Raw genomic sequence first — 22,946 nt, forward strand, 5'->3', positions numbered from 1 at the left:
TGCCTCCCGAGTGCTGGTATTAAAGGTGTGCGCCACCACGTCCGGCAATTTTTAAGTTTTAAAGTGTGTTTCAGAAGGTGTCTTAGAAGGTCTGGGCTGGAGATATGTGGAGGACAGGGTCATTTAAGGTATGTCAGAACCATAGGGCCCTGAGCCCAGGTATGATGCAGCTTAGTCACCTGGTGATTATGAGAGATGTGAATATAGTGTAGTAGTATAGTAGTCCTGATGACTTTCAGGGAAAGCTGTGATATTGTTATATCCTATGACAGCCTCCTGGTGAGGTTGTTGATGAGCTAGGGAATGATAGATATTTCTGGGGCCTGTCCTATGTCCTATTGGTTGGGTATGCAGTGCCCCCTGATCTTAATAAACCACCTTACCTGGACTTGTTTGAGCTCACATAGAGAATTTTATAAATTGAAAGACTAGATTAGGAGAGAAGGTTCAGTGATTAAAAGCTCTTGCTTGCAGGTCTTCTCAGCCTGAGTTCAACTCTTGAGCATCCCCGTAAAGCCAGATACAAAGTGGCACAAGTCTGTAATCCCACTGTGCTGTGGCAATGGCAAGTGGAGTCAGGAGAATCTGGAAAGCTCATGGGCTAGCTCTACTGGCACATATATAGAGAAAAAAAATCCATAAGGAGACCCTGTTTCAAGCAAAGTGGAAGGAGAAGACAAACACCCTGAATGGGCCATACATGCACTGTGGCATGCGTGCGCGCGCACGCGCGCGCAAACACACACACACACACACACACACACACACTTTCTCTTTACAGAAGGCAGGAGGGTCTAGAGAGATGGCTTAACGTTTAAGGCGTTTGCCTGCAAAGCCAAAGATCCCAGTTCGATTCTCCAGAACTGACATATGCTAGGTGCACAAGGGGCACACACATCTGGAGTTTGTGTGCAGTGGCTGGAGGCTGTGGTGCATCCATTCTCTCTCCCCTTCTCCCTCTTTCTCTTTCTCAAATAAATAAGTAAAACATACATTTTTTTAAAAAGGCTAGAGATGTATCAAAGACCATGCTGTGAAACAAAGTGGGAAGTAATAGCAGAATAGTTTTCTCCCATCCTACAGGAATTGCAGATGCCTGTGATTGGTTGCACATGTATATGCATAAAGCTTTACATCACAAGCAGCACATTGTCCAGACTTCTTTGAGTAGGAGCCTTAGTTAGAATCCCCTGTAACTGGCAATGTCCCTAAAGGTTTATGAAAACCACATACAGACTCCTGTAACTAGATCAGTAATTAGGTTAGTATTAATCATTGATAAATATGAAAATGCAAGTTTTAAACTTTTATGTCATTCATTTATAAGAAGATTAGAAAGGACATGAATTTGTGGCTTGTTTGTGGTTCTTGAGGTCAGGAGGTGGAGCAGACCATGTGATGCCTCACTGTAGACACATGCAGCCAGCCCTTTCTTGTCCTCTGTCACTCAACGCTCTAGCTGAAGCCCCTGGCCATCATTGTCTGACCTGCCCCCCAACTATATACCTACCCCCACACACTGGTTCACCCTGGTGTGCCCTAGCAGAGTGAATGAATCAGAGAGAGGGAGGGAGAGAGAGGGAGAGAGAAAGGGTGAGGGAGACTTGCTTATTATATCAGTGTGTAATGGCATTCCTTTTTGCTTCTGCTCTTAAAATTATGGACATGTTAAATACATTGATAACTTATTTACTGAACAATCTGAGTAGGCCTTGCAAATTTAATAAATATTGTTAAAGGAATGAAATATTAATAGGCAAAATGCCTGGATGAAATGTGCTAAGGTCAAAAAATATAGGTGTAGGGGGCTGGAGAGATGGCTTAGCAGTTAAGGTACTTGCCTGCAAAGCCCAAGGACTCAGGTTCGATTCCCCCGTTTCCACATAAAGCCAAGGTGGCACATGTGTCCAGAGTTTGCAGTGGCCGGAGGCCCTGGTGTGCCCATTCTCTCTCTCCCCCCCCCTCAAATAAATAAAATATTAAAAATAAAAAAAGAAGTACGGGTGTAAGGCACCTTGAGCAGAAGGAAGAAGGGCAACACAAAACCGCTTCACCTTCCTAGACTAGTCATTGTTGCCGTGTTGATGTGGGAGTCTGAGAAGGAGGAAGTGGGAGAGAAGTCTGCGAAGATGACCTGGGACTAGCCACATTGTAAACCACAACATGCTTTATTCTGAAGCAGGCAGATTGATTTCAGGCCTGTTCAATGCCAAATCCTGTGGCTAGGGGTTACAAATCAGGGTTGTAATCCCATTGTGGCAGCTGTGTGCTGTGGAGTACGAGAGGCTGTGGGAAGGATGCTGTGGACAGGCCTACTTAGAGTTGGAACAACGTGAGCAGGTCTCTAGAGCTCTATTATGTAGGCAACTGAGCCTCTTGAGACTTGTAATTCTTCACCTGTAAAGCTGGGTGAATACTAATATACAGTGATAATTGGTGTGATCATTGTTAAATGGCAGAAGCTGCTGTTTCCTACTTTTCTTTATGTCTGCTCAGTTCCCTCCCTTCAGTCCCTTGAGTATGATGGGCTTTAAGAGGCCTTGATTATACATTCCATCAATGAAACCTTTTAAAGCAAATCCCTGATTTAAGTGAATGAATGGACCTAAAGCTTTTTGTAATATTACTATGGTAATGTGTAAGGCATATATACACTGAAAAATTTCAAAAATATACTATTAACAATAAGAAAACATACTCTTGATATTACAAAGATTAGTAATCACCTCAGTATTTACTTTTGTTTGTTTGTTTGTTTCGAGGTAGGGTCTCACTGTAGCCCAGGCTGACCTGGAATTCACTATGTAGTCTCAAGGTGGCCTCAAACTTTTAGTGATCCTCTTTTCTCTGCCTCCTGAGTGCTAGGATTAAAGGCATGCACCACCACATCCGGCTTTATTTACATGTTTTACTAATTTTGATGACTTCATTGTGTTGCTCAAGAAGCAGTATCTAGGGTTGGAGAGATGGCTTAGGAGCTAAAAGCACTTGCTTGCAAAGCCTAATGGCCTGAGTTTGATTCCCCAGTGCCTACATAGAGCCTGATCCTGAAAGTGGCACATGCATTTGGAGTTCATTTTCATGGCTGGAGGCCCTGGCGTGCCCATTCTCTCTGTGTGCCCTCTCTCTCTCTGCTTGCAAATAAATAAATATTTTTTTTAAAGATATAGGATGTATCTAGGGCCATGTGTTATTAATAGAAATAGGTGCCTAGGGCCTGAGACAGATTATTTCCATTAACTTTCAATTTTTAAAAAATATTCTTTGAGGATTTATTTATTTATTTGAAAGAGAGAAAAAGGCAGATCTCTAGAGAGAGAGAATGGGCATGCCAGGGCCTTTGGCCATTGCAAATGAACTCTAGACATATGTGCCACCTTGTGATTCTGGCTTACATGGGTCCTGGGGAATTGAACCAGGGTCCTTTGGTTTTGCAGGCAAGTGCTTTAACTGCTTAGCCATCTCTCCAGCCCATGTTCCAATTTTTAAAGTATATCATTTATGAGAAAGAGAACATATATGCATACTCCAGGGTCTCCTGCTGCTCCAGGTGAACTCCAGATGCATGCACAATTTTGTGCATCTAGCTTTACTTGGGTACTGGAGAGCTGAACACAGGTCATCAGGCTTTGCAAGCACCTTTAACTGATGGATCATCTTCCTAGCCCTTCATTTTTGAAAATAGGTATTAGTGTTCCTTACTCCTGAATTCTTTCCTTGGGTGTTTTACTTTTGTTGTTGTTTTTTTTTTTTTTTCAAGTTAGGGTCTTTGTCTTGCCCAGGCTGACCTGGAATTCACTATGTAATCTCAGGCTGGTCTCGAACTCATGGTGATCCTTCTACCTTCGCCTTCTGAGTACTGGGATTAAAAGCATTTACCACCATATTCAGCTTCTTCCTTGAATATTCTAAATGCTTCTCAAACAATTGTTCCATTTTCTGTTCTTAAAGGAATTAAGTTTAAAGAAATTCCATATAAGTTATATTATACCAGACTATAATTCAGGGATCTTGACAGATTTAAGACTACACAGGTGGATAAAGGATTTTACTGGCCTATGAATTTTTAGAATCAGACTTTGTTATTTTATAATGTTTTAAAATTCATTCATTTTTCCTTTCTTTCCTTCTTTCTTTCTTTCTTTCTTTCTTTCTTTCTTTCTTTCTTTCTTTCTTTCTTTCTTTCTTTCTTTCTTAATTTGAGATAGATAGGGAAGCAGGGAGAGAGAAAGAAAAAAAAAAAAGATAAGGAAGGAGTGCCCCAGGCTCTGTGTGAGCCACCTTGTGTATCTAGCTTACATGGGTCCTGAGGAATTGAACCTGGGTCTTTTGGCTTTGCAGGCAAGTGCCTTAACTGGTAAGCCATCTCTCCAAACCCTTCCCTGTATACCTCTATGCTCCCAGCAGTCCCCCTTGTACTTTCATACACGTGTGGTATGTTGATAAAACATCCTTCAGGTACACGCCTAAGAGTGGTATAGCAGGGCCATAGGCTAGTTGTAGGACCTGTGTGTGTGTGTGTGTGTGTGTGTGTGTGTGTGTGTGAAAATTCTACATTTCTATAGTGGCTGTATCAGTTTACATGCCCACAAATCATGATTAAGGGTTTTCCTTTCTTCACTTCCTCTTTAGCATTTGTTGTCATTTGTTTTCTTGATGAATGCCGTTCTGCCTGTGGTGAAATACAATCCCAATGTAGTTTCTTTTTTTCCCCTCAATTTTTTTTTTTTTTTTTTTTTTTTTTTTGGTTTTTCGAGGTAGGGTCTCACTCTTGTCCAGGCTGACCTGGAATTCACTATGGAGTCTCAGGATGGCCTTGAACTCACGGCAATCCTCCTACCTCTGCCTCCCGAGTGATGGGATTAAAGGTGTGCGCCACCACGCCCGGCTCTTCCCCTCAATTTTTATTAAAATTTTCCATGATTATAAAAAATGTCCCATGACAATACCCCCCCCCCCACACTTTTCCCTTTGAAATTCCATTCTCCATCATATCCCCTCCCCGTCTCAATCAGTCTCTCTTTTATTTTGATGTCATGATCTTTTCCTCCTCTTATGATGGTCTTGTGTAGGTAATATCAGGTACTGTGAGGTCATGGATATGCAGGCCATTTTGTGTCTGGAGGAGCATATTGTATGGAGTCCTACCCTTCCTTTGGCTCTTAAATTCTTTCCGCCACCTCTTCCGCATTAGACCCTGAGCCTTGGAATGTGTGATTGAGATATTACTCAGTACTCCAGTCATTTTTTTCTAGCACACTGATACCTTCCCAAGGTCACTGCCACCTGAAAAGAGAAGATTCTCCACCCAAAGTGAGAGTAGCATTAATATAAGGGTATAAATATTAAGAGAAGTGCTTCCTGCGCAGTTTGATAAACATAGTATATACATTTTTCCAGACATCAGCAGATGTTACACCCCTAGGGCTCATGACTACCCCTGTATTAAGTTTTCAGTATCAGTGATGTTTTCCCCCCCCATGGAGTGAAGTGAGCCTCCAGTAAAATTGGAGGGCAGTTGGTTTCCACCATGACAGACGTTTCAATATGCATTTCCCTAATGACTAGAGATGCTATTTTTTCAAGTATTCATTGGCCATTTATATTTATTCTTTTGAATTGTTTGTTCTGTTCATTAGTCCATTTATTGATTAGATTATCTGTGGTGCTTTTTGGTGTTTTTTATAGTTCTTTTTATATTCTAAATATTAATGCTCTGTCTGATATGTAGTTGGCAATGACTTTTTCCCATTCTTAAGGTTGTTTACTCTTGTGGTTGTTTCTTTTGTGCATAATCCTTTTAATTTCATGTAATCCCATTTAATTCTTTGGGTCAGTTTGCTACTGAAATCCTTTTCAGAATGTTCTTACCCATGCTTATATCTTGAAATATTTTTCCTATGATATCTATTATCAGGTTCAAAGTATCAAGTCTCGCATAAAGGTCTTTGCTCCAATTTGAATTAATCTTTTTTTTTTTTTTTTTTTTTTGTAAAGAGAAAAAGAGAAAGGGAGAGAACTGGTATGTCAGGGTCTCTAGCCATTGTAAATGAACTCCAGATACATGTGCCTTCTTTGTGCATCTGACTTTATGTGGATGTTGGGGAATTGAACTCAGGCCATCACACTTTGCAAGCAAGCAAGCCTTTAAACACTGAGCCATCTTCCCAGCCCTGACTTTAATCTTTGTGTAGGGTGAGAGATACAGATGTAATGTCATTTTCTTTCTCTCTCTCTTTTTTTTTTTTCACTCAAGGTAGGGTCTTGCTGTAGCCCAGGTTGACCTGGAACTCACTTTGTAGTCTCATAGTGCCCTCAAACTGAAGGTGATTCTCCTACCTCTGCCTCTTGAGTGCTGGGATTAAAGGCATGTGCGACTATGCCTGGCCTCTAGTGCCATTTTCTACATGTGGAAATCCAATTTTCCCAGCATTATTTATTAAGGAGTCTGTCTTTTCCCAAGTGTATATTTTTGACATCTTTATCAAAAATTAGATAGCTATAACAGTTACTGTGGTTATGTAGTACAATTTGAGATCAGATACTTTTCTGTAGTTTTTTAATGAGATTGAGGTTGAGAGCAAGAAAGCGAGAGAGAAAGAGAATTGGCTTGCCAGGGCCTCCAGCCATTGCAAACTCCAGACGCTTGTGCCACCTTGTGCGCATGTGTGACCTGGTGTGCTTGTGTCACCTTGTGCATCTAGGTTACGTGGGACCTGGAGAGTTGAACATGGGTCCTTAGGCTTTGCAGGCAAATGCCTTAACCATTAAGCCATCTCTGCAGCCCAAGATCAGATATTTTGATGCCTCTTACATTGCTTTTTATGGGAATGATGGTCTTGTCTGCTCAGGGTCTTCTGTTTTATTTGAATTTTCAGATTTTCTAGTTCTGGTCAATCAAGGTTCCTTAGATGATAGTCTTAGAGAGTTAGGTAGAGCCCGTTGGTTCTTTTAACTTTTCCTCTACCAGTTGTGTTATCTTCTGTAACACAACTTGCTAATAATATAGCTTCCTTTGGAAGTATTGAGGACATTTCCTCTGTGATGACCCTCCTCTGCAGAACGCACAGTGGTTATAGGCCACCTCCGAGGTCTCCACAGCATTTCTAATTGATAAGATGGATGACTTGCTGTCAGAGCTGTAAGACCCTTTTAGGTATCCTATCAACCCCTGGGGTTTGACTGACCTGAATCAAGGGCCAAAATATGTCCCACCCAGCCCCCTTTTTATTGGTTTCAGCTTCCAAGTCTGGTTGTTGAATACCCAGAAGGTCTGTTACACTAGTCTTAATGAGTAAATGATAGTTTTATAATTTTTGCTGTTATAACACCTAGCTAAAGCTTGAATAAACCCACATTTTTTTAACTTTAAAAGAATATTTACAGCATATTTTCCATATACTTATATTCAAATACTAGTCTTTGAAAACAAATTAAACAGTGCTTTATTATTTGCCTCAACAAAAAGTACTCATTTGTACAGTTTTACTTGAATATTATATATATATATATATGTATGTATGTATGTATGTATGTATGTATGTATGTGTATACACACACACACACACACACACACACACACACACACACACACACACACTATTTTACCTAGGTTACATAAGTCTTGTATCTTCTCACTCCTCATCCCTAATTTTTTGGGGGCCCTCTTCAGTAGGTCCTTAGTGTTTACTCTGGTGTGATTAGGGCATCTGTTAGTTTCTGAGTAGGCTTTAAGTCAGGGTATTTCTACCTACCCTAAGGCTCTTACAATCTTCTCCACCCCCTCTTCCCCAACAAACCCTGAGCCTTAGCTATGTTAGCAGATTGTTTTTAGGGTTAAGTTCTCTGTAGCCTCTGTATTTTTGTTACAATGTGTTTTAGCTCACCTCTGTGTTTGTTGCTATTTCCCTGGAGGTGGTTGTCAAGCTAGCATCAGGAGCAATACTTGTGTTGCTCCTTCCTGCAATTTCTCCTGGACTCCAGTGAATGTGGTAGAGGTGGCATGTCTCATGGTGAGCAGTCTTCTGTCTTTTCATGCTGAATTTGTGGGTCTTGGATCTCTCCAGTATTCTGTCACCTGTACAATAAAACAGAATCTCCAACCAAGGACAAGAACAGCTTTGATTAAGGGGGTATGCTTATATTTTTGAGAGACTTTTGATGAGGATTCCCTTTTCTCCTCTGTTACCAGCTTTTGCAGTCAGGCACTGCATGCTTGCTTGTATCCTTGTGGAGGTCATGGCTCATTTTGCAAGTTAAGCTTTGGCAGTCTGCCTCCAGCGCTTTACCCATGCTGCTAGTGCTGAACTCAGCCGTTGAGGAATTGTGATCCTTTGGAGGTCCGTGTGCCTTGCTTGTTCACATTTCTTGTGTCTCTGTGTCATGACTTGCACATCTGTTGGTTTGGAGATCTCTTCTGGCTTTATTTGGGCAAATTCTTAGTGAATAGCCTCTTCTTGAGGGCTTGGTTTCAGTACCACTCAGGAGAAAAATGATTTCCCAATAATGAGAAACCTTATTACCATATTTGATAAATGTAAAATGTAAAAAGGGAATAAAACCTAAAATTATAAAATCTTAAGGTAAAATCAAAATACTACTAAACGTAAGTACAGAGGGGAAAAAAGGAACACAGAGAGCAAAAAAAAGTTTCCCATTACTGAAAGAACAACGCCACATACATAAACTAGGCTGGAGGCATAGGTAGAGTGTTTGCCTCGGAAGCACACAGTTCTTCCTTAGAAACAAGCATACACAAAGACTAAACAAAGTTAAGTGTATAAAGGTGGAGTAAATCACAAAATGTGGGGCTGGAGAGGTGGTTCAATGGTTAAAATGGTTGCTTGCAAAACTTGATGACATGGGTTTGGTTTGTAAAAGCCAGATTAATAAAGTAACATAGGTATCTGGAGTTCATTTGCAGTGGCAGGAGGCCCTGACATGTCCATTCTCTCTTTCTCTCTCTCTCTCTGCCTTTTTCTGTCTTTGTCTCTTTCTCTCAAATAAATAAATAACATAAAATGTAAATTTAAATATATGATGAAGTAAAGATACTACTGAACGACTCGTTTTTAATAAAGGAAACAAATGGAAAAAGAAAGGAAAAGAGAAGGGAGGGAGGAAGGCAGATAGACATGCTAGGGCAGCTTTTTTCTGGGCTCTTGAATCATGTATGGGCTGACAGGAGTTGTAAGCTGAACCTGTGGACTCATCTTTTCTGTGAGTTGTGCATTACTGAGCTTGATGGGACAAATAATCCCATTCCCTTCAGTTGAGTAGCTTCCCTTCTTTGTATACCGGTGGTCTCTTCTGCCGCACTTAGTTTTGTGGTGTGTTGGCAAGGCAGGTTCTCCCAAAGACTCCCTAGTGTGTATCCCTAGGGAAGGTCCTATTCTGTAACAGGAGTGGGGAGTTGTGAGTAGGGAAACAATCATAGAACTGAGGTGTGGATGGACTAGTGGAATTGTCTTCATGCTTTCAAAACTTGTTAGAAAATCATTACCCTCCTGGAGGGCTGCGATATGAAGTGATCCATTGGAGTTTCAGAGCTCAGACTAGAGCAGTGAACCTTCCTTCAGACATGTGGCTTCAAGGCATGGTCTACCCATGGACCTCAGGCCTGTCAATCCAGAGTTATTTTGCTGATAAATTCTCTTCCCACACACTGAGGGTGGGCTTGTCTTCCCAGACACTCCATTGCCTGGGCTGAGGCTCAAGTGTGTCAGTATTTGCTTTGTACACTGCCTCCCAGTTCTGTTCATTCCCCATCGGGAACAGGTTGAGTTTGGGTTTCTTAGGGTTGTTTCCTGTTGTCAGGACCCTCAGGTAGCTCAGTTTTAAACAACAGGTTTTCTTTCAAAATGGCATTTAGCCATAGTCCCCCTGAGCCAGGGAATTTCTCCTCTGTTAACCCACCCCATTGGAAGTAAGTGTTTCCGTAAATCTCACAAGTGGACTTGAGGCTAGTGAGAGATGTGAGCTTATCCTGTGCATGAGGCTACCAATCTGTTTCTTGGGCCACTGGGCTTACCTTTTAGATGAGGCTTCTGCCCCGTAGAGCCCACTGCTGGAGCTGTGTCTGGCTTGGCTTGCTACTTTCCATTGTTGGAGCATCTGCTCTTCCCCATCTTTCAGCTGTCAAGTCAGTCATTACTTTTGTGAATTTCTGAATCCTTTCTTTCTCTTTTTGCTATAGGATCTGTTTTTTCCCCCCATCCTGGCACTGGTTACATGGAGGTGGCTTCTAGACTGTCGTCTTAGCTGAAGTCACTGAAAATGAGATATCTTTTTTCTTAATGGTTAGATCATTCATGATGTAGTTCACCTTATCACATTTCGAGTGTCCGGGGTAAATATTAGTAAAAAATGGAATAAATACCTGATTTGTTCTTTTATTTAATTTCAGTACCTTTTGGTTTTAGCTAAATGGATTTTATTTGCAGAACTTATTTGGAAGACCTAAGGTCTAGAATTAAAAAACATTTGGAACCATCCTTAATTTGGTGTTTGGAACAGAAGGAAATATACTGTAACTTTCCCTTATTTTTTCTGGTGGAGAGAATTTTCTCTTTTTTTTGCCAACAGGAAAATGCAGCTCCATTAAGGTCCTTGGGACATAGATCAGAGGCTTGGGGCTGCAAAAAGAAATGAGCTTTTGGAAGAATTCTGGTCCAACATTATGGGCCAGTTTAAACTACAGTGTAGGCAATGGCAGACTGCCTCATTCTCCTTGTAAGGAAGGGCACCATTAAGTACTGCTTAGCAGTAACAGGAAGGATGTTGTGTGTGTGTGCATGCATACATACACATGTTCCCACTATAAGCAGCTCCCACCTTCATTGGGAAACCTTAAATGGTGAAAAGGAGAGTGAAGACACCATGCTGGAAGAGAATTTATTTATATACACACATATATATACACACATACATGCATGCATGTTCATTTAATCCAGGGAGAATCAACTTTTATTTTTTGTAATAATAAAGTTAAGTAACTGTGAGGAAAATCCAAAAGCAGCACTTGTATTTTATCTTGGAGAGTCTTTGGGGATTATTTTTTATTGTGGGTTGAATTTTCTACTTGTTTTTTACTTTGCCTGCAAACATGGGACAAATAGTGACAAGTACAGGGTTAGATAGCCATGGGGCAAACTCTGGGTAGAAGGGAGTGACCATACCTTTCAAAAATGTTACAGACTGGGCTGGAACAATGCTCAAGCAGTTAAAGGTACTTATTTGCAAAGCCTGAGGGGCCGGGTTCAATTCCCCAGTGCGTGTAAAGTCAGATGCACAAAGTGGCATCTCTGTCTAGAGTTTTTTTTTAAATTTTTTTTTAGTAGCTTTATAATACACTTTAATTGAGAAAAATCCATAAAAGAACACAAGTAAATGGAAACTGAAATACAAATGCTTTATATTCATCAAAATGTATATATTTTATCTTGATATACTGTCTGGAGTTTTTATTTATTTATTTGTTTATTGCAGTGGTGAGAGACCCTGGTTCACCTATTCTCTCTCCCTCTTAAATAAATAGTTACATACAAAAACATCTAACCCCAAATCAATACTTTGCTTCTGGGCTATACTTTCTTATATTGCTGTTTCGATTTTTGTATTGCATAGTAGAAGTCTCTCAATTGTTTCATGAATTACACAAGTTTTAAAAAATGTTTGTTTATTTGAGAGAGAGGAAGAAAGAGACATATATGTAGAGAGAATGGGTATGCTAGGGCATGTAGCCACTACCAATGAACTCCAAATGCATGTACCACCTTGTGCATCTGTCTTATGTGGGTCCTGGGGAATCAAGCCTGGATCCTTAGGCTTTGCAGGCAAATTCCTTAACTGTTAAGCTATCTTTCCAGCCTACAAGCTGTTTTAAAAAATATTTTTCTAATGTGTTATTTAATTTTTATTTATTTATTTGACAGAGAAAGAGGGAGGGAGAGGGACAGAGAGAATGGGTGTACTAGGGCCTGCAACCACTGCAAACGAACTCCAAATGCATGTGCCCCCTAATGTGGATCCTGGGGAATCAAACCAGGGTCCTTTGGCTTGCAGGCAAATACCTTAACCACTAAGTCATCCCTCTAACCCCCCCACAAGTTTTAAATAGATATAATTTTGCGATATATAGTTATCATTAGTCAATTAGTTGATAATTTTTCCTAAAGAAAAAGAATAGAATATACTATATAACAGAAACTTTCTTGTCTTCCTTAATCCTCTTGAAGTTCTGAGAGAGGGAATGGCTGACTTGGCTTGAGCCTTCGTACACTTCCCATTGGCACTAGATATGCAAGTTCATTTAGTGTTTCCTTTCATGTTTCTCGGAGGAGCGCTGAAATTTTGGGAGGTGTGGACTGCCTCCCACCCTCATAAAATCTTAAAAGTTAATAGTTAAACCATTCTAATGAAGCTGGGTGTGGTGGCGCACACCTTTAATCCCAGCACTCAGGAAGCAGAGGTAGGAGGATCGCCGTGAGTTTGAGGCCACCCTGAGACTACATAGTGAATTCCAGGTTAGCCTGAACTAGAGTGAGACCCTACCTCGAAAAACAGAAAAAGAAATGAACGAAAAAACCTTCTAATGAACCTTAGAAAAGTTTTAATATTTTTATACTCATAATTTGATAAGCAGTGACATACTGACTTTATGAGGTAGTTTATATTGGATGTTTATTAAAAATGTAAACATGGGGCTGGTGAAATGGCTTAATGGTTAAGGCATTTGCCTGTGAAGCCTAAGGACCCCAGTTCGATTCCCCAGGGGCAATGTAAGCAAGATGCACAAGGGGCACATGTGTCTGGAGTTCATTTACAGTCTCTAAAGGCTCTGGCATACCTATTCTCTCTTTCTCTTTATCGGCCTCTCTCTCTCTCAAATAAATAACCTAATAAAATATTTTAAAAATGTAAACAGCAGGAGAGATGAGTTAGCAGTTAAAGTGCTTGCCTGCAAAACCAAACGACCCAGGTTTGATTCCCTAGTACCCACATGAAGCCAGATGTACTAGGTGGTGCATGTGTCTGGAGTTCATTTGCAGTAGTTAGAGGCCCTGGCGTGTCCATTATCTCTCCTCTCTCTCTGTCTGTGTATGTATGCGTGCCTCTTTCACTCTCTGAAATAAATAAAAATCAAAACATATTAGAAAAAGAATAATTTTTTATATTGAATCATTGACATTATAAAGAAGTACTTAAAGTGTCTGCTTAGTGGAAGTTCAAGAGAAATGAAATCATCAGTTGATTGTTTTGCTATACGGTTATTTTCATTTCTTTACAGGAGCATTAAATTTCTCTAAAAATAGTAACCTGCCCATTGTAAGAATTAATAAAATTCTAGACATGTACAAAGATCAAAGTAAAATGGGGCCTCTATTGCCACTCTTCTAGGGATGTTCAGTTTTAACATGTTGTGGTTGCTTCCCTCCAAAATGATGGGTAATCTCCCTCCATCCCCCCTTTTCAAAACTGCTGTTTATTTAAATAAAAATGACAGGGTTATATCCCTAGTTCCAAAGTACATTGCATCACATTTTCTGGGTTGGTGAGCAGGAATTTTCCTCCTCTTTCTTCCATCCCCACTCTGTTTTCATTGCTTCAGTTCTGCTTGAACGCATCTGTGTTATTAGTCAGGCGCTACAGTGATACTCAGAAAGCTGAGATTCCTCTCACTGCCTTCTCTTGCACTCTTCTCTGTGACCTGATGTGACCAGGTCAGCTGTGGCTATGCCAGGCACAAAACGGTGGATTTACATGCAAAAATATCTGTTCTTTCAATTGATTTAAACAAACGGGCATTATTATTGTATGTAAGAACTATATTGTGATTTTCCTTCTTAGTGATATTCCGATGAGCTTTTCCCATGTTGTACTCATTATTACCAGTGTGGGCTAAATTCTGTTTAATACTATGTTTCACATTTCCTTTTAAAATTACTTTTCATTATTTTATTTATTTGAGAGAGAGAGGCCAAGAGAGAGAATGAGAATGGATGCACCAGGGCCTCTAGTTGCTACGAATGAACTCCATCCAGATGCATGCACCACCTTGTACATCTAGCTTATATGGGTCTTGGGAATCAAACCTGGGTTTTTTGGCTTTGCAGGCAAGCACCTTAACTGCTAAGACATCTCTCCAGCCCTGTTTACATTTTTTATTTATATTTATTTATTTGACAGAGAAAGAGGGAGGGAAGGAGGGAAAGTGAGAGAGAGAGAGAGAGATTATGAATGGGTGTGCCAGGGCCTCTAGACATTACAAATGAACTCCAGATGCATGCACCCTCTTGTGCATCTGGCTAACGTGGGTCCTAGGGAATCGAACCTGGGTCCTTTGGTTTTGCAAGCAAACACCTTAACCTCTAAGCCATCCCCTTCAGGCCCCTGTTTACTTTTTTTTTTTTTTTTTTGTTGTTGTTTTTTTCAGGTATAGTCTCACTCTAGTTCAGGCTGACCTGGAATTCACTATGGAGTCTCAGGGTGGCCTCGAACTCACAGCAATCCTCCTACCTCTGCCTCCCAAGGGCTGGGATTAAAGGCGTGCGCCACCACGCCCGGCCAAAGGTTCAACTTTTATGACGTAGTTTATATTGTGTGTTTATTAAAAATGTAAACAGGAGCCGGGCGTGGTGGCGCACGCCTTTAATCCCAGCCCTTGGGAGGCAGAAGTAGGAGGATTGCTGTGAGTTCGAGGCCACCCTGAGACTCCATAGTGAATTCCAGGTCAGCCTGAAATAGAGTGAGACCCTACCTCGAAAAAAAAAAAAAAAAAAAAAGTTGAACCTTTGGTCTTGCAGACAAATGCCTTAACTGCTAAGCCATCTCTCTAGCCCCCCCCTTTTAAAAACAAATTCTTTTTCATTATTTGCTTATTTGAGAGAGAGAACACCTTTTCTTTTAAACAAATAATATTATTATTGCACCCTCCCCCTCACTAAACTATGGAGTAAAAGTTTCTTTCAATTCTGCACAGTCCCACTTCATTCTCCTGGGGTAATTTCTGTTGCCAGTATTATGCACACTCATATCATCTTCTTGCATTTAAGTGTATTTATATGGGCATTCTTTTTTTTTTTTTTTCCGAGGTAGGGTTTCATTCTAGCCCAGGCTGACCTGGGATTCACTGTGTCATCTCAGGGTGGCCTCAGACTCATGGCGATCCTCCTGCCTCCCAAGTGCTGGGATTAAAGGCGTGTGCCACCACAACTGTCTATATGTGCATTCTTTTCTTTTTTTTTTGTTTTTGGTTTTTTGAGGTAGGGTCTCACTCTAGCCCAGGCTGGCCTGGAATTCACTATGGAGTCCCAAGGTGGTCTTGAACTCATGGCAATCCTCCTATCTCTGCCTCCTGAGTGCTGGGGTTAAAGGCGTGCACCACCATGCCCGGCCTATATGTGCATTCTTAACAGCAGATACATAAGTGGTTTGGGTCATGATTTTTAAATTACGTTGGTTTTCCTGAACTTGATTAGTGCTGCTATCAGCTCAGGTCCGAGAAACACTTTTTTTTTTTAAAATAGTGAGCAGCTAACTGCAGATATGCATAATTGGTCAAAGCACTGAGAATACATGACTGCTGAGCCATATATGGAGCATCTATAGCACCCCTCCAAAGCTCAGGGAAGACTGTAGAAGAAGAGTTAGAAAACTGAGTGGAAGAGCTGGCAGAAGGCATGGAATGAGATGGAAGAGTGTCTTTAGAGCATGTCCATGCCACTCTTGATCTCATAGCAGTTATGATTACTGGAACAAGACCTCTACAAAATCGGGCCTGTCAACATCCTATTTGGAACAAAAGTCCAGGAATCCACCCAGCCAGGATTTATAGGGAAGGAGTCACAAGCTCTACCCCCAATATTTCTAGGCATCTCATGGTCTCTGGAGGAGGGCAAGCCATTTTCTTCAGTGGTATAGCCACCTTTAAGAAGCTCTATCTTTGGGCTGGAGCGATGGCTTAGTGGTTAAGGCATTTGCCTGCAAAGCCAAAGGACCTCAGTTCAATTCCCCATGACCCATGTAAGCCAGATGCACAAGGTAGCATATGCATCTGGAGTTCATTTGCAGTGGCTCGAGGCCCTGGTGTGCCCATTCTCTCTCTCTGCATCTCTTTCACTGTCAAATAAATAAAATATTTAAAATTAAAAAAAGAAGCTCTATCCTATAAATAACCCTTTCCTAGGGTCCTGTCTGCTACCCTGGAAGAAGACTGGTTCTTGGGAAGAGAAAGGTGAGCAGTGAGAGTGGGAGGACAACAAGAGAGAAAAAAGGGGCGGACTATGATGAAAATACATGTGTGAAAATGCCATAATGAATCACATTATTAAGCATAATTAGCATATGCTAATAAAAATTGGAAAAATTTCTGTTCTTGCTAGGTAGGCATAGTGTATCCTTTTAATGGGATTACTGTTTTGGATATATTCTTCTACTTTGTTTCTTGCATATGCAAAAGGCTTCCTTGCTAGGTGTAGGGGCCCATGCCTACAATCCCAGCATTTGGAAGTTTACTGAGGGCTGAGTTGGGAGAATCATGAGCTCAAAGCTAGCCTGGACTACATAGAGATACTGTTTCAAACAAAAAAGGTGCATATATACATACTTTCATTGTGTTGTTTTGTTTTATGAATTTGGATGTTATATAGCCTAAGCTGTCCTTTAACTCCTGATCTTCTTGCTTCACTTTTGTGTGGGATTACAGGTGTGCCCTACCACACCTACACCTGGTTTACATACACTTGCTTCTTAAAGTAAACAGTGAGAAAATGATTACATTTTATTGCTTCAAGGACAGTTATAGACTATGTTCTTTTCTCACTGGTATTAATACTACCGTTATCCTCAATTTAATTCACAAATGTATATAGTTTTGTCTTTGATCTTTTTGTCTACTCTACTGTCAAAGTCAAACTTTTAAATAGCTGCAACTTTGTAAAAATTTTGCCATATGAATGAGTGTGTACCTCCTCAGGTTAGTCTCTGAAGTGTTTGATTCCCTTATTTTTAATTTTTTAAATTTTTTTAAAATTTATTTGAGAGAAAGACAGAGAAGGAGAGAGAGAGAGGGAGAGAGAGAATGGGCACGCCAGGGCCTTCAGCTGCACAAATGAACTACAGACCCATGCACCACCTTGTCCGTCTGACTTACATGGGTACTAGGGAATCAAATCTGAGTCCTCTGGCTTTACAGGCAAGTGCCCTTAACCACTAAGCTATCTCTCCAGCCCCTCATTCATTCATTCATTCATTCATTCATTTATTTTATGAAAGAGAGAGATTGAGAATATGAATGAGTGAATGAATGAGTACACTAGGGCCTCTAGCCACTGCAGATGAACTCCAGAAGCATGCACCACCATCTTAACCACTAAGCCATTTCTACAGCCCGGTATCCCATATTTTAGTATGCATATTTATTGGTATAAATTCCTTAGGTTCTTAAAGGTATTTTCATGCAAGCAAGTCTATCATTTACTTTGTATTCAATTTCATCATTTCCTGTCCTCCTCCCCTCTTTTCCCTATCTTCTCTCTACCCCTCGCATTGTTCCTACTTACTTCCCCTGAAAAGCCTCACTTCTACTTTCATGTCCTGTATGCATATGTTATATATCTACATAAAATCGAGGATCCCGGGCTGGAGAGATGGCTTAGCGGTTAAGCGCTTGCCTGTGAAGCCTAAGGACCCCGGTTCGAGGCTCGGTTCCCCAGGTCCCACGTTAGCCAGATGCACAAGGGGGCGCACGCGTCTGGAGTTCGTGTGCAGAGGCTGGAAGCCCTGGCGTGCCCATTCTCTCTCTCTCCCTCTATCTGTCTTTCTCTCTGTGTCTGTCGCTCTCAAATAAATAAATAAATAATTTTTAAAAAATCTAGGATCCCCTAATGAGAGAAAATGTGTGATACTTGTCTTTGGTGGCAAATTTACTTAGTGTGATCTCTAGATGCATCCATTTTTTCTGCAAATGACATAATTTCATTCTTCACTATAGTTGAACAAAAAAACTCATTGTATATGTGTACTACATCTTGATTCATCTGTTAATGGATACCTAGGCTGATTCTGACTTGGCTCTTGTGAAAAGTGCTGCAGTAAACATAGATGTACAGGTATCTCTGACATATAAGTACATTTAGATTCCTTCAGGTAGTCACCTACAAATGATATACCTTAGTCATATGGTAGTTCTTACTTTAGGTTTTCCTACAAACATTTTTATTATTTGCAAAGAGAGAAAAAAACCGATATGAAATGGTATTCCAGGAACTCTTGCTATTGCAAGTGAATTCCCTATGCGTGCCCTATTTTGTGCATCTGCCTTTCCATGGGTATGGGTACTAGGAAAGCAGACCAAGGCCATCAGGCTTCTTGCAAGCAAGCTCTTTGAACTATCTCCAATCTAAAAAATATGTTTTATGTATGTATTTGAAAGAGAGAATGAGAGTGATTATAGGCACACCAAGGCCTATAGGTCCTGCAAATGAATTCTAGGTACATGAGCTTTACATTGATACTGGCGAAATGAACCCTGCACCTGCATGCTTTTGCGAGCAAGTGCCTTTGACCACTGAGCCATCTTTTCAGGCTCATTATTTTAGTTTTTTGGGAAACTTCCATACTCATTTTCATAGTAGATGGAGTAATGTATGTTCCCACCAGCAGCATTTTATTTTTATTTATGTATTTAATTTTTTTGTTCATTATTTATTTATTTATTTGAGAGCGACAGACATAGAGAGAAAGACAGATAGAGGGAGAGAGAGAGAATGGGCGCGCCAGGGCCTCCAGCCACTGCAAACAAACTCCAGACGCGTGCGCCCCCTTGTGCATCTGGCTAACGTGGGACCTGGGGAACCAAGCCTCGAACCAGGGTCCTTAGGCTTCACAGGCAAGTGCTTAACCGCTAAGCCATCTCTCCAGCTCTATTTAATTTTTTTAAAGGTAGGGTCTCACTATAGCCCAGCCTGACCTGTAATTCACTTTGTAGTCTCAAGGTGGCTTCGAACTCTCGGCACTCTTCCTATTTCTGCCCCGAGTGCTGGCACTAAAGGTGTGCACCACCATGCTGGCTATTTTATTTCATTTCATTTCATTTTATTAGTGAGAGAGAGAGAGAGAGGATGGGTTCCCAAGGGTCTCTAGCCACTGTAAACAATTCCAGACACATGCACCGCCTTGTGCATTTGGTTTACATGGGTACTGGGGAATCGAGCCTAGGCTTTTAGGCTTTGCAGGAAGCACCTTAACTGTAAATTCATCTCGCCAGCCCACTTGCAGCATATTTACCATTTGTTATTTGTTTTATTTTCAAAATTTTTATTTATTTGTGAGAGAAAGAGATGCACACACCAGAGCCTTCTGCCACTGCAAATGAACTCCAGACACATGCCCTACTTTATGCATCTGGTACTGGGAAATAGAACTGGGACTAGCAGTCTTTGCAAGAAATTGCCATTAGCCACTGAGCCATCTCTCCAGCCCATGCTACTTCTTTTCTTGTCTTCTTTTTTTAAATTGTTTAAAAGATCTTTTCATTTTCATTTTTCTTTTTTTGGTTTTTTGATGTAGTTTCTCTAGCCCAGGCGGACCTGGAATTCATTCACTATGTTGTCTCAGGGTGGCCTTGAACTCACAGTGATCCTCCTACCTCTACCTCCCAAGTGCTAGGATTAAAGGCATGAGCTACCATGCTTGGCTCATTTTCATTTTTATTTGTTATTTGAAAGAGAGAAAGACTGGGCATATCAGGGCCTCCAACTGCTACAAATGAACTCCACATATACATGCCACATTGTGCATCTGGCTTACATGAGCACTGGGAATTGAGCCTGGGTCCTTTGGCTTTTCAGGCAAGCACCTTAACCACTAAGCTATCTCTCCAGCCCATACTTCTTTTATTTGTTTTGTTTTTTTTTCTGAGGTAGGTTTCATTCCAGCTCAGGCTGACCTAGAATTAACTATGTAGTCTCAGGGTGGCCTTGAACTTATGGCAATCTTCCTACCTCTGCCTCCTAAGCGTTGGAATTAAAGGCATGCACCACCACTCCTGGCCCATATTTGTTTTCTTAATGATAGCCAGTCTGACTGGAGAGAGATGGAATAAAAAGGCTATTTATTTATTTTCTTTGCTGCAGTAGAACTGAGACAAAATCATTTATTTGTAAAGGTATGTTAATAATAGTATTCCAGTTTATTATTTTTTATGTTCAAAGGCAGCTTTGTCCAATAGAAATATAAATCAACACATGTAAGTTAAAATTTCTTTGTAGTCATACTTAAAAATGTAAAAGAAGCCGGGCGTGGTGGCGCACGCCTTTAATCCCAGCACTCGGGAGGCAGAGGTAGGAGGATCATCGTGAGTTCGAGGCCACCCTGAGAATACAGAGTGAATTCCAGGTCAGCCTGGGCCAGAGTGAGACCCTGCCTTGAAAAAAAAAGAAAAAAAAACAAAAATGTAAAAGAAAAAGGTGAAAACAATTTTAATGATATTCTTTAACCTGGGGTATCCAACATAATATCATTTCAACATGTAAAGAATATAAAAAAATATCAGCATGATTTTTATACTCTGTTTTTATATTGTCTGTAAAAGTACTTGTGTATTTTATACCTATAACATAATATAGCTTCGACTACATAATGACTGCTTAATGACTGTAAGTGGCCAGTGGCTACTGAATTTGACAGTGCAGTTCTAAGTGGACTGTCATATTGTCTGCAAATAATGAATTTTTTTTCTAACCTTAAATGTCCTTTCCCTCTTTTCTTACTGTTTTTGGGCAGCAATAAAGTTCTGCTTCAGTAATGGGAATTCACACAGTGTTGATAGTCTTTAACCACTGTGAACTGGCATAAAGCTGTATATGCATTTTCCTTTAATTACACTTATTTTCATATATAGACAGAAATCTAGAAATACATATAAGAAATGTACGCGTGTTTATGGGACATGAAAATAGAATTATGAGACTAGGGACTGATAGTCTTTAAAAACCTTCATGTTACTTGCAAACTAGAATGCCCAAATAATGAACTTGTTTTGTGTATATAATCAAAAAAAGAAAATGTGTATTCTAGAGTTTTAACTTTTGAAGAAGAGAGTATTGCACATTGGTCTTCTTCCTGTCGGCTGTCCTGACTGTGTGCTTTCTTCTCAAGCTGGACTCTGGACTGTCTTCACCCTAGGCAGCGTGGGCAGCAAAACAGCAGCCCCTCCACAACTTTCGTCCCCTCTGGCCAACCAGAGTCTGCTGCTCCTGCTGTCATTGGTCAACCTCACTGACTCTCCATGTGCGCCCAACCCCTATAGACAAGCCATGATGTCCTTTAAGAACACACAAGGTTTGTCCAGTTTTCTCTCAGAAATGTCTGCTAGTGAGCAGCATTATTCATTCTGTTTTCTTTATCTTCAAGTATGTTTGAGATGGGTGTCATTTGTTGTCTTTATAGTGGTTACAGAGTAGCAAAACATGAATTTTCCTGCTATTATTCCCCGGAAGGCCAAATAATTGTTAAAAGAGTTTTGTGGTCCTTTATTTAAAAGTTTTAAAAATTTATGTATATGTGTATAGGTGTATCAGGGCTCCTTGCTGCTTGTAAATGAACACCAGATGTTTGTACCAATTTCTGATTTTTGTGTGTGGCTTACGTGGATGATTTGAGAATTGATTCTGGGCCAACAGGCTTTGCAAACAAGCACTTTTAACCACTGAGCCATCTCCTCGGACCCTGTGGTTCCTTTCCATGTAAATTCATATTAAGTTTGGAGCAGATTGTTTGACCTGGATAGAAAACAAACATTCAAGTTACAGTATAAAGCAATAGGGAAGCAATAACAATTTGATGGATGAGGAATACAAATTCATGTATCTGGTAATATTTTCTATTCCTTTACTATATTCTTCTTGGTGGCAGTGTGATATAATATATTCTTGGTGTGTCCATATTTTTACTTAGGACTGGTGTCCTTTGCTGTGGTTATAGCTACCTCAGTGACCTTGTTAAAGCAGTGGATTTTTGGAGCCATTTGCCTCGTAGCATTAAATGCATGCTCTAATAGCTGATTCAGTTCAGTTGTATTCATGAGAAAATAGTAAAATGCCAGGCATGGTGGTGCACACGCCTTTAATCCCAGCACTTGGGAGGCAGAGGTAGGATTACCATGAGTTCAAGGTCACCCTACATAGTGAATTCCAGGTCAGCCTGAGCTAGAGTGAGACCCTACCTCAGAAAACAAACAAACAAAAAAAAAAAAAGAAAATAGTAAAAAGCTAAACCTAACTGTATACATTTGGTTTGCTTTGCTTTTAGTAAAGTTTAAAATATAAATTGAAACTTTAACTTTGAAATGTAGGGATAACATAATATGAATGGGAATTGTATTATATTACTTTATTATGTGTATTAACACCACCCAGAAAATACTCCTATGCTCTTTTTTATATAATTTTGTGCCTATTTTCTGTCTTCTAGACAGCAGCCCTTTTCCCTCGTCAAGTCCACATGCCTTCCAGATTAACTTTAACAGTTTGTACACAGCCTTGTGTGAACAGCAGACATTTGATCAAGCAGCCACACTCCTCTTGTACACACTGCTCCATCAGAATAGCAATGTCAGAACTTATGTGCTGGCTCGAACAGATATGGAAAATCTTGTAAGTATCCTGTTAAATATGCTGTTACACGTACTTGATGTCAGTCTTAACCCCAAGCAGGTGATATTGAGGGGTTAGTGAGAGATGTCACCAGACACGGGCCAAGGTTCTGCATTTCTTCATGGTAGGAAGCATGCCACACCGAACGGCCTTAGAGAACAGAACACAGCCGCAGCCTTATGGGCTTGACACACCTTCCTGCCTGTGAGGTCTCTGGCAGCCTCCCTGTAGCCTGATCAGATGCTCTAAGAAGTATTCTCTGCAGTCCTCAAGGGGAAGTTTATCTCCTCT

General features: G+C 40.5%; 1 protein-coding gene across 3 annotated transcripts in view; it reads left to right on the forward strand.

Moving 5' to 3' along the window:
- Dym (dymeclin) overlaps positions 1–22,946 on the forward strand; it is a 522,785-nt gene that overhangs the window by 187,502 nt on the left and 312,337 nt on the right. For 2 of the 3 annotated variants that reach the window (XM_045142835.1, XM_045142833.1), the window contains exons 9-10: positions 21,160–21,342; positions 22,474–22,655. In XM_045142835.1, coding sequence (XP_044998770.1) covers positions 21,160–21,342; positions 22,474–22,655 — 365 coding nt within the window. The remainder of the gene's footprint in view (positions 1–21,159; positions 21,343–22,473; positions 22,656–22,946) is intronic. The other variant, XM_045142834.1, reaches the window with a different exon arrangement.

Source organism: Jaculus jaculus, chromosome 2, assembly GCF_020740685.1.
Source record: "Jaculus jaculus isolate mJacJac1 chromosome 2, mJacJac1.mat.Y.cur, whole genome shotgun sequence".
NCBI lineage: Eukaryota > Metazoa > Chordata > Mammalia > Rodentia > Dipodidae > Jaculus > Jaculus jaculus.